Source organism: Haemaphysalis longicornis, unplaced genomic scaffold (assembly GCF_048455015.1).
Source record: "Haemaphysalis longicornis isolate Haplotype H1 unplaced genomic scaffold, Haemaphysalis longicornis Haplotype H1 scaffold_3, whole genome shotgun sequence".
NCBI lineage: Eukaryota > Metazoa > Arthropoda > Arachnida > Ixodida > Ixodidae > Haemaphysalis > Haemaphysalis longicornis.
Window position 1 is genome coordinate 86,538,311 of NW_027526335.1, and position 12,483 is coordinate 86,550,793.

Here is a 12,483-nt window from a genome sequence, read left to right on the forward strand (position 1 = left end):
AAAGTTGCGGGAAATTGGCTAGGGGGTCGCGACTGCTTCACACGTTTTCTTTAATATCTCCGTTATTTGTTCGAAGATTGCGATGATAATGGTATCATTGTTATCGGGACTAAGCAGTCTTTCTAATAAACACAACTTGTATTTTGTCTTCATGGCTCCTTTAAGTACGACTTCTGCCGCAGGTAAGTGCAGACACCCGTTTTATTCGTCGACTGTCTGCTCTAGGCTGCAAAAGACAAGCTATTCTCTCGCACACTGACTGCTTGAGGAAACAATACCATGTGCCTAAGCTAAGGGGGATCCTATCTGCACCTAGTTTTAGGGTAGTTTAACCAGCCTGCGGGGCACTCGACACTCACTACCATTCCCTCTGCGAATGCTCCGCAGACCCGTAACCCCCCAGTTCCCTCCCCTCACCACTGGGAGCAGATGTTGCGTGACCCGGGGGAGTCAGGCCATGTCCTGACCACCTCCCGGGCCCTGGCGGTCGCGGTGGCCCTGTCGGCCTCCTCCACCCCCAATACCTGATCCCGATGGACGAAAAAACGTGTTCCTTCCTTCCTTCCTTCCTTCCTTCCTTCCTTCCTTCCTTCCTTCCTTCCTTCCTTCCTTCCTTCCTTCCTTCCTTCCTTCCTTCCACTAGCCTTTTAACCTTCTTTAAACGTGCATGTACCGTCTCTTCAGAGAGCCAAGGGTAGGGATAAGTCATGGGCGTTGCCATGGGGGGGGGGGGGTGCAAAAGAACCCCCCCCCCTTCAAAAAAAAAAGCCATAGCAGCACTTGACCCTCGCCTCGCCATGCAACGGGTTTGTCCCCCTCAAGATAAAATCCTGCCGATGCCCATGAATGCAACTATGGTTCTTTTTTTTTTAATTTCATCTTAGGTGTTATGGGCTTTGTCGACGTCGGCGTCGCAAGCAGCTCATTCGGGTTCTGTCGTCTGCTTGTATTAGAGAAGTGGCGCTTTCTACAATGTTTTAACATGCATTCCCGCACAACTGGTATGAGGAATATATTGAAATAACAACTGTGAATGCAAGAAAACGCAGTGATGTCTTGTATACTAATTTCCCCGTTCGCATTGTAATTGAGCCCCGTAGCAATCTGCTATATATGTTTATTATTTTCTTATCTGGAAAGAACGCCACCGCTGCTACCAGGTGGAGCCACGTGTTTACTTATAACTGCAGTGCACGAGGCCCGCAGTCATTCTGGAGGACAACGTTAAGTTATCCTCTTCAATCTGATGATTCCTTGCGATTAACAAACCCAAGGCCCAATCTACTCAGTTTGGTGTTGGAACGTGTAAAATGGGCGCATGGTACATTGTATGGCAGATGCATTGCTACGCGTTGGTTGCGCTGAAGTCTGTGCACACCAGGTATCTACTTGCTAAGACCAATTCTGCCTGTGCGTCAGGGTGCACGGATGATTGGTCGGCAGAGTTGGTAGCGAGAGCAAGGCTCAGTGTATTCCCTGTGCGTTTTCTGCCTCGTCAAAAATAAGTTGTCATGTAAAAAAAAAGGGACCTGGTTTTATAATTCTTCGTTCGTATGCAATTTAGTGGTGAGAAGTGGTGGAGGCAAGCTTTGGTTGATTGGAGCCGCTCGAGTTGCGCTAGGCCTAGGCCATACAGCAGCCGTTGTGATGACTCGCCCTGCCATGGGGCTGGTGGAGGCAGCGTCTACTTCAGCGCACGCTTTCGTCGATGCGGGAGCACGTTGTCATTAAGTTATGTTTTCATACGGTTGGTGCAATCTGACGCACCATTTCAACATGTATTGCAAAGTAATTGCCTGCTAGGGAGTAGGCCTTTAACTATCGAGAATTGGTCAACTGAATTTTCTCTGAGAGCGTGCGCATGATGAGCATTCCTATAGTTTTGCATGCTGAGTGGACCTTTTTATCTGACCAATTGTAATTCTGTATGATATCAACAGAGTAATTACACCATCGAAATAATTTTATTTGAATTGATGCAATGGAGCACTTAATTTAGAAGTTCATGAAAACAATCGTACTCTTGTTGAGAGCATCAGCATTAAGTCAAACCCGTTTATAGCGAACTGCAATATGCACCGCGATTAGTTCGATATATCCAATAGTTCGATATAGCCGAACCCGCCTATAACGAGCCCATTGTTACGAGTTCGCAATCCGCGGGAGTCCCCACCCCCCCTCCCGACTCCGCCATTCGCGTATGCAGAAACGAACACAGTACAGTAGCCATTACCATACCAAAATAATGCATTTATTGCAAGTAATAAAGCTACTTTCCGCCTTAACTACCCACGTTGCAAAAAAAAGCGGTGATTTTTGTTTTCACTTTCGTTTTGGCGGCTTCAACTAGCATAGCATTCTCCACACGAAATATTGTTTGCACCAGTTCGAGTCCGCGTCCTCAAAAATCTAGGAAGCATTGGCGGAGCATATCGACTGCCGGAAGCGCTTCATTAGATAGTTTTAGCAGTCCGTCCGTTCCGGCGCGTACGTTGCTTGCGTGTCGACCGGGACCCGTCTGGGCACTTGGGCATTCGTTACGGTAGATGGATCAGTTCCGCCAGCCTGCCTTCGCCATGTCCACGCCTTCTCGCCCTTCCGCGCGCGCAGGCGCAGACCGGTCCCGGTAAACCCGGTAACAACGTAACGAACGGAATGGACGGACTGCTAAAACTCTCTATTATAAGCGTCGGATTGATTTCACTCGCGACATCATCGGGAACGTTGGCGAGCTCTTCCCGCGATTCACCGATGCTGCTATCTTGGTCCGAACTCGCTTACTGGTCGGGTTCCGTCCTGAGTCCCGCGCGTCGGAAACAGTTACGGAAAGTATTGGGCGTCACGTCGCTCCGTGCGAGGCGCAATGTCTCAGTCGCGGCTCTTGCTCCGTGGTCGCGGCCGATCTACATCTCAATAGCGGCTCCGAGATCATGCATTTCGGTGGCCATTCTAGGCGCCCAGAGTTCGATATATCGGATGTGAACTTCGTTGTAAGGAACATGTTTCCCATGTATTTCCGTAACTGAAATATTTTTGTTCGATATATAGCATAATTCGCTTTATCCGGGTTCGTTATAGCCGGGTTTGACTGTAGTGGTCTGTTTCAGATCAGATAGAGAGCGGGGCATTGTGTGTAAGAAGCACTAGCCCACAATCTATCCAAAGCTTTTGCCATCTCGTTGCCTCGCTAAATCATGCAGCTTACGGGACCACCCTTTGCCGACAGAGATCAAGCACAGTTGTATTCGTGGGCAGCAGCCGTTACTTCTGTTTACCCGTACAATTGGTCTTGCACTGGTTTTACACGGTGAACCATCTGCCCTTTTTATCATCGGCCACTTTTGCTGTTAAAAAGGTCCTGAGTTGTGTGTTGCTACTAAATGGAATGAAAACGGAGTGCATAGTACAGTGAAGCAGTAGTTTAAAGCAGTTCATCCAAAGAAACTTTCTGTTTGGAGCATTGGAATAACTGGACTCGTGTGGAATGAAGGAGAAAGTTGTGGTTTTTCAATGATTTTATTTGAATGGGAACGAAGTATGCGTTGCGGCGAAGCATTCATTTACAACAGACTTTAAAACAGACCATAACTCTGAAATGAGGGATGTCATCAATGCTGTGAGCAAGAGCCAGTGCACGATAGGAAAAAGTACTCGATACGTACACACTGAGTACCCACGAGCGGTGAATCCGGCACCGCTGGTACCTTATTCTGGAATGTACAAAAACAGACCACTGCGTAGCAGTTCTCTCGGGCAGAACGATTTGAGGACATGTACCGGGACCCACGTGTTGACGAATGTGAGCCTGTAGCCGTGCGCGCGGTGCCTGTCCCAAACACTGTGAACAGCGCGCACTTGTCATGGCCCCACCTTGCAAATCACGAAACCCGTGTTCAGTATCGATGGTTGGCAAACTGGTCGTAGTTTCTCTTCTGCGTGAAGCCATTGTAGTGTCCTCGCGGCATGCCGTGCGTCTGTCCGGAATGCCAGACTGCGGAGCGAGGCCTGAACGATTCATTTGAATTGTGTTGCCAGTTCCTGGACTGTGGTGGCTGGGCCCAAACCATGGCGTTCACTGGCTCTCGCCAGTTTTTGTTCATCGTGTCTCCTAGTGCATGCTGCTGTTGTTGTTGTTGTTGTTGTTGCTGCTGCTGCTGGTGATGGTTGTGGTGGTGGTGGTGGTGGTGGTGCGGCTGCTGCTGCGGTGGCAATGCCGAGGATGATTTTTCATTCCCTCGCCACTGCGCGGGTGCCGGTTCGCCTTGTTGAGCCGGCTCCCAGTTCTTCGTGCCTCCAACGGCGCTATTCTCGTGAACGAGCAGCAGCAGAAGTTTGGCTTCGTTGCCCCCGCCCTGGTGATCTTCGCCTCGCACCTTGGGGGGTGCTGCCGCCACTACGTTGTTGCCAGAACGGTCCGCCGAGGTCGGCTTCCACGGGCTCTGCTGCTCCTTGCTCCAAAGCGCTCGGCGGTCCAGGTTTCTGCTCCAGCGCGTCCACTGGCGCTGTGCGGGAGGCGAGTTCTGCTGCCTCCGGGGGTAGATGATGGGCCGCCACTCCTTGCTGTTGCCCAGGGTGCGGTCCTCCTTTGAAGCCCCGGGCCTCTGCAGCGGTTCCTTCCATGCGGCCACCGACTGCACCTTGGCGTGCGAAGCGAGCGGCTTGTCCAGCGCGATCAAAATGATGGGGAGCTTCTGGTCCACCTGGATGTTGTAACCGGTTTTATCCGCCTCTGGCTGCTGCTTTATTTCCTGGGGTGGTGGTGGCGGCGGAGGTAGCAGTGCTGCCGGCTGCTCTTGGGGTATCCTTACCAGGATGACCAGCTTCTTGAGTTCTTCTGCCTGGGAGGCCTGGAGTGGCTCGCGACCAGCTGCCGACAAGGCAAAGAGGGTGACCGAGAGGAATCATTTGCTACTGGGATATCACACTTCCGCTCACTGCTCCTGAAAACATTTTTGGGGGTTTTGTGCTGTGAAGCGCTATGCCCAGGCTATGAGGTGGACCGTACTGTGGCACTGCGGATTCGCTTAGACCACATTCATGGGGATCTTTAACATGCGTCTACATCTCGACACAGAGGCGTTTCTGTTTTTTGTCTCTGCCAGAAAAACAGCTGCCACGGCCGTGATTGGCACCCCGTCTTTGGGTTCAAAAGCACAACCCGCTCAGAGCCACCGTTGCGGGTTTGAGTGCGATGTGATGGGTCGGCGTTATCTCTTCTCAGTTACGCATGACAAGGTCTGCCCAGTGATGGATCTAGAAAGGAGGGGGGGGGGGGGGGGGGGTCAAAAGAATCCGAGCCCAGCACTACCCTGCCTGGTATGTGTACACCCTCCCTGGCTGGATGAGGTCGGCCGGGATCCGCCTCAGCGTGTGCACAGGCAGTCCGTACACTATTCTCGTTACACTAGCAACAGTAGTGATCTCAACCCCCCTTGCCACGCCACTATCCCAATCTTTTGTTGGTGCTCTGATATGCAGTCGTGAAAGACTCAAATTTTCCCCACACTTCGTACTCTTTATTTGAAATTGGTCGGTAACCAACGAACACTTGTAACGCCTCAGTCCTGGCCACCGTTCGAACAGAAGGAAAAAAAAATACCTTTACCGGGTTTTCCTCCGCAATGGCGGTGACAGCTGTATCGCATTCCCGCAATGCGAGCGCGATTAGAGGTGCCATCGTACGTGGCCAGGATCGTCCGTAAGAGTGCGCAGAACTTGCATTATGATTTCCGGATACTTTTTGGGCTCTCAAGTATACGTGTGTGACTGCCATGGTTTCGTGGTTTCGTGGGGGTGGTTGGTGAACATGCATCACCCTGAGTGAGGAGAAAGGCCCTGGGCATATTGCTGTGCGAATTGTTGTCACCGGCCGCTTAAGGTGGCTGTTTTTATGCTGGCGTGTCACTGTTGTTTTTAACATCGGAGTTGTTTAAGCTTGAGCTTGGTCCGGTGGTATTAGCAACAAAAATACCAAGAAAAAAAACTGCACCGCCTGTAAAGCGTGCATTACCGCAGATAGAGTATTATAACAGTGAAGCCAGCCACCCCTTAGTTTTAAAGGTGATAGTCTTTCTTTGTCTAATAGAACGCAAAACAAATGGCTCCCTAGTGGTGCAAAGATGGAGAAACGGCGGAGCTGGGGGTCGACCTCGCTTGTTCCACCCTGGGATCAGTGGGTGTGACGGACCGGAACAGGCTTGTGAAATCCGGCTAAACTTGGCCTCATCCCTCAACACTTAGCCTACCGAGCAAGAACGTCGCAGAACCTAACAAACCTTAGCAAAGCCTAGCAAAGCCTGGCGAAACTTACCAAAACTGGACAAAGCGAGGTCAATCCCCAGCTCTGCTGTTTCTTTAGCCTTGCAGTAGTGCAAGCTGCGCCAATTTTTTAGCTATTTTTCGTAACATAGGTGTCCAGCCACCTTCGTCTGAATGGTAAGTGAGCTTGTTTTGCAAAAGCATTTGGGCAATCGGCTTCTTTGAAAGGGAAATCTTGTTGAGCTAAGTGCAATTGTAGGACTACCCAGCTTCGGCGTCGCATAGAAAACGGTAGGCTAGATGGAGATTCGACTGACGGCGATTTGGTCCTGTACTGTTAAAATACAGCCCAGCTGCACGATAAGTCGACGGCATTGCGTCGTTGCGGCAATTACCACATAAGAATCTTATGGCTGTATTGTGTTAATATTCTGATGATAAAACGTTACCGTTGAGACGGCATAGCTTTTCATTGCAAATTCGCCATATATATATATATATATATATATCACGTGATTACAGCCACATATTTCACTCAACACTCCAGCTTTCCGGTGTAACTCGCTCCTGTTTGTAGCTTTTACGGCCGCAGCCATTAGTGGAACTGCTCCCTTTGCGATGTATTTTTCTTCCTATATATTTGTTCAATTTTTCAGACCACTTGAAAGCTCGATAGCCCGTTGGTAACCTGGCTGCTTGTTTTAAGTGCGAATGCACTTTATAAGCGACCCCAAACCTTCCACCGCCGCCGGCGGCGGCGGCGGCGGCGTCCGCAGTCCTCCTCTCTATATAAAAAAAAACAGCATCCGGCGCCAGGTTTCCATCCGAGGACTTTGCGGGCGCAGCGCGATGCTCTACCGACTAAGCCACGGACGCGACGCTGATATCAGTGTTAGTAACGCGCCTTATATCTTTAACGCATTCAAACTACGTCGTCAGCGGCGTGCGTTGGCGACTCAGCGGCGTTATAGCGGCTTGATAACTGCGTGGTGTACACGTGATACTACAAACCCGATGGAAGAGATGGAAGAGAAGGCGGCGAGGCGGTGGGCTGCGGGGGCCGAGCGCAAGTGCCGCAAGCGGGCCGACAACCGTGCATTCGCACTTTCACATTCTCCCCCTCGGGGAAATGCGGGGGAATTTTTTACTGTTTACCCACCTGCAAGTCCGCCTACTCCTCTTCAGAGGAGGCTTCTAAATAAATAAAATGTCTTCCGGTGACCTGCTATATTCTCTCTTGGTGCGCCTAAGAGCGCGGTGGGGGGGGAGGGGGGTTCACGCAACAGTGACGTAGTCAGGAATTTGTTTCGGAAGATGGGGCTTCGGGTGGCTTCTTCTCGGTTTAAAATTGTGATCGTAAAGCAATAGGGGCTGGGCACTTCTTCTTGCGTGTACGTCACTGCTGCGTGGCAAAATAAATATAAGGATTTGATTGATTGTAGGGTGTAACGCGCCGACGCAATTTAGGCGATGAGACGCGCTGTAGTGGAGGGCTCCGGATTAATTTTAACCACCTAGGGATCTTTAACGTGGGCCGAAATCTCGTGCACACAGGCGTTTTTGCTTTTTGCCTCCATCAGAAAGGCGGCCGCCGCGGGCGGGAATCGAACCCGCGTCTTCGTGCAAATAAATATAAGGAAGTTAGTACGGAGCATAGAGGCCCGCATAAATGTTTTTCGGAGGTTTAGGATGTGGGGTGAAGGTGTATCTGGGGTATCCAAGTAGGGGAGAAGGGGGAGGAGGAGGGGGCGATCAAAACGGTTGTTTTTGTAAAGAAAAACGCAAAACAATGCTAGAAAGTCTGCATTATCTCAAGGCCTTTCTAGTCAGTAAGGACAATCGATTATCTCCATACCCGCTGATCGTGAACTGATAAACTGAGATTGTTTACAGCCTAGACCTCATATTCAGCGGAGCCCCTTTTCCTCCCCCCTACCCCCCCTTTATGCTGACGCCAATCTTTAAGACTAAAAAAAAAAACTTTACAATTGTATTCAACTTGATCGCAGCGTACGAACTGACAAGTAAGACTGAAACGATGATTCGGAATGCATGATTCAGAATGACATTGAATTCGCAGATCTTTTTATTTGGCCTTGATCATATTCTGTCACAAGGATTACAGGCAAAGAAACAACTATAGCTACACTCGCACGCCGTGATTACGTACAATATACGTACGTATAGCTGGTTGTCACAGCAGTGCGCATACGCTGCAGGTAGCTTGATTTTAGCGTTTGGTTCAGTTACAATGCAGAAAATAACTGCACATTCTTTCTGCCTGGAAAACCTTTTCAAAGTCCAGGTTTCGCAATCTTCGGGTATTTATTTCATTTTCGAATAATTAAAATGTTGTCCCCCCGCCGCCATTCCCCTTCCTTCCCCAAACCTCCACCCTACCAAACTTCACGTCAAAAACGTCCTATCAGTGCCCGCGCACCGTAACCTTGAAAGCTTGAAATGAACTAAAACGCGCATGGTGATTCATGTAGCTATATGGGTGTCTTTGGGAATATCAACTTTCGTGCAGATCATGCTAGTCTTGCGCTCATCTTAATCTGTGATGTACCGTAAATTTAATGCTCGCTAGAGTTTGAATATTGTTTTTGTAGACGGGAAATGGCGGGAGTTTGGCTGCGAGGGTATCACCCAATCTAAAACAAGACGTCAGCCAGGTACGCGTAGAAAAACCTAGTCGCCAGCTCTCCATGCTACCGGCCTCTCATATTCAGAGTGCATTTGCGGCGCACGAAAGCTCAGATTAGAACGCGGATGATTTTCCTTCACGAAACATCTTTATAAAAAAAATGTCCTTGCATTTCCTGGAATCTCCTTCTCGGAGCACAGGATGGAGAATACGGGGAAAAGAAGGACAAGAGAAAGAAGAAGAGACCGTCATACTGGGAAAAATTGGGAGGAGGAAGGGGGAAAGAAACAATAACAATCGTTGCATGCGCGGTTATTGTGCCTTATACTGCCCGCCTGAGTCTTCGTACTTTCGTTTCCACCTGGACGCCTATTTTGCATCGCGATGATGGAGGAATGCTTCCTCATCGCTGCTTCTGAAGCGCACCAATTCGTCTTATCTGGCAGCTGCGGTTCCTTTTGCCACACTGTTCAACCGCGACCGCTCAGGTGCGCGCATTCACGCCATTCGCGCCATTGCTCCCTCCAGCAGACGACGTAGCGTCGCAGCTTTGGCTGTGCCTCAAGTGTGGCAGAGCCACGGGCTCTCTTATCTTTCGACTCTCTTATCTTTCGCACTCGCACGCGCTTCCCACGCGGAGCCCGAGGAGGCTCCATCCCCGACGGCGCTACCGGGCCCCGCTGCGTCCGGTATCTCCTCCGCCTGCGTCGGCGCCAACGCTTCTTCAACGAACCCTGGGGTTGCTGGTCCTGCGGGTGACCGTGGTGCTGGTCGTGCGGCTGCTGGTGATAGCTGGTGGCGGTGGACGCTGTGACTGCCTCGTTCGGCGGCGGTCGCTGCTCTTCGGTGGGCTCCATCTGTGCCGCGTGGATGGGCAGGTGAACGACGAACGCCTTGGCCATCTTGTGCTCGGCGGGAAGCTCGCCGGGCGCCAGCACCTGCCACGACGTGGATCCGGGGTAGCCGTTGCAGCCACCGGCCAGCAGCGCTAGCAACAGGAACGCTCGCAGCGCCTTGCTGACTGCGTGCTGCGGCAGATAGGAACAGGAAAAGTAAAAACAAAACCAAAACCAGGGCAGTGAACAGTTGCATACTTGATGCATTCGTCCAATCACATTTAAGTCTCAAGTCTCTGAGCCCGCGCCACACATAGTACATGTACGCAGCGAGCCCGCTCTAAAGACACACACACAGCCCGAGCACGAAAGGAAAAAAAAAATGGCTGCGGCTTAGCTCAGCTAACCTTGGATATGCAACGCAAAAGATTGGCTTAGTCTGGTTGAGTTTTGGTTTCGCTTGGTTAAACCTTTGATTTAGCTGTATTGCCGACCACGGCTCAAAGCCGTTCGGTCCCGTGCAACGCTCACAGTAGGCCCGGCGAACGCGCCGTTCCTCTTCGCCGGGCGCGAGACGAGTCACGTAGCCCGGACGACCGCGCGGAGCATGCATGGGAGGCTGCGGGGGTGGTCGGCTTCCGATCAGCTGATCTGCCGCTACCGCGGCGGCGGCCGCCGCTCATATGAGCAGAACGACTGAAAACGAGGCCTTGTGCGCAGCGCCGAAAGCGGTCCCGGCGAATCACGCGATGCGCTTCGAGGGGTGTGTCTCCGGTCAAAAGGTCACCTTGCGCATCCTCCGGGAAACCGATGGACGAAAGTAGTCAAGCTTTGCTTTAAAAATTAAAGCCGTGCCAATCAACGTGAAAGCTGTCTTAAATGCAGAGCAGTGTTTCGCCTAGGGGCTGTGGCGCCGTTCTCCGCTCTTGGGTACCACCCCACACGCTCTTCCCTCCCTGTCTCGCTCCTCTCTTGATGAATTGAACGGAAGTGGGTTCAGTGCAATTCAACTGGTGGCCGATTGTTTCTGCCTCCTGTACCTGCCGCTGTATGGAATGGGGAAGTGAACTGGGTGAGGAAAGGGCATTTTTAAATGTTTTTCGACCGCGTCCATGTCAAGAAGCGTCTACGCTATGCAAGAGGGTTTGTAGGCTGGGTGAGCTGGTACATGTCTTGGCGGGAAAATGAAAGAACGGGACAAAATGCGACAAACACAGCGCCTGCGTTTGTTGCCCTTTTGCTTGTAGAGTATAACAGTCCTTTGTAATAAAGTTTGCAAGGCGTGAAGACGAAAGGCAAAGGACGCGATTTGATAGCGTCATGAAATTACTTGCGATCTAGCCTAAGTGGGAATTGTCGAATAAATGCTTAAGCCGCACCGCTAAACACCAACAACGTTAATGTTGGCTGGACTACTAAACACCAATGCATTGCCAAGAAGACGCTTTTTTTGGTGCCTCGGGGTTGTTCAATAAATAGCTTCATTAGACGCCGTGTATCCCTTTAAAGGGCATACGCAGAACCTAACCGCTTTAAAGTCGGCATCGCTACTATACACCAACGCTTTGCTGGCAAGACATTGTTTTTAGGGGCAAAAGTTTTGTGTAAAAGTATGGTGTAAAAGTATGATAACCAAGGACATTCTAATAAATATCTCGATAGGACCCCATGCATCCTTGCGGAGAGATTTACACTGAACCGATCCCTTTTATTTTTTGCAGTCTGTTTCGCTACGATGCACAAATGAATTGCTTGGAAGGCAACTTTAGGTGGGAAATTACGGGTATTGATATCAAACTGTGAAGATCCCGCCTTCACAAAACTACATCTTTCTCTAGGCAGCGTTGCACACCAACAAAAACACCTAGCCTATTCAAGTCAGCTTTACTACAATACAAAATACATTGCTTGAAAGATATTTTTTTTCAGGAGCAGTTTAAGCGTTTCACATGAAATTTTTTGTATGTGGCGAAAACATGACACATTAAAGGGACTCTGCAAATTATAGCATAAATGTTTTACTCTTTCCTTCGGCTCTGGAAGCACTATGAAAGCTTTAGTTATCGCCGGCACAAAGCGGCCCCACGTGATTAGCTCGCCGCATCAGATCCGCCTTCCGTTCCTGCTTTGCTTTTGTAGCGTTTTTTTTTAAGTGTGGCTACCAAACGCGTTTATTGCTGCAACTGATATAAAGCCGGCCAACAGCCGCTACATCGCTGTAATGACGTAATTTCAGTGGTAGAAGAATGCCAAGACCGGGAAAGAGAGAAAAATCTTTTGAGCAAGTTCTATCTGATGGGCACAGATCAGTAATTTTTGTCTGAGGTACTTCGTGACGTACATGGATGTGTTTGTTGACTACAGTCTAAAAGCCTTTAAGATTTAGAGAAAAGTTGAGAAAAGTGTTGCAGGGTCCCTTTTAGCATTACAGGGGAACAGACGGGTTTAATTATTAATCGAGTCCACATTGGAAACGCTTCAGCATTTTACAAGTGCGGCTTGTAAAATGCTGCAGTACTAGAAGAAATGCAGCAGTACTAGGAGTGTACTTCGGGTGGCCCCGAAGTGTACTTCGTGTGGCCCCGTGTACTTCGGGTGGCCCCGTAGTGAGAAGAAATAACAACCGGTGGACCACCGGATGGCGTTAAAGTGGCTACCAAAATACGGGGCTAAAATTAGGGGAAAACCGTTAGCTACGTGGAGGTATGAATTAAGAAAATTCGGAGGTAAATAATTCACTCG

At 50.1% G+C, this 12,483-nt stretch overlaps 1 protein-coding gene across 1 annotated transcript; it reads right to left on the reverse strand.

The window, feature by feature from the left end:
* Positions 1 to 3,893: 3,893 nt before the first annotated feature.
* LOC144175311 (uncharacterized) lies at positions 3,894 to 10,040 on the reverse strand. The gene is made up of 2 exons (XM_077704393.1): positions 9,639 to 10,040; positions 3,894 to 4,867 (listed from the first exon to the last, which is right to left on the reverse strand). Exons 1-2 carry the CDS (start codon positions 10,006 to 10,008, stop codon positions 3,894 to 3,896), a joined length of 1,344 nt encoding a protein of 447 aa, XP_077560519.1. The 5' UTR covers positions 10,009 to 10,040.
* Positions 10,041 to 12,483: the final 2,443 nt, after the last annotated feature.

What these genes read in the sequence shown, in the direction of transcription:
- LOC144175311 (XM_077704393.1), bottom strand. Translation starts at nt 10,008, where the DNA reads ATGCATCAAGTATGCAACTGTTCACTGCCCTGGTTTTGGTTTTGTTTT. An exon ending in GCAGGACCAGCAACCCCAGG is followed by an intron (nt 4,868 to 9,638) that starts GTTCGTTGAAGA and finishes CCTTGTCGGCAG; the next exon opens with CTGGTCGCGAGCCACTCCAG.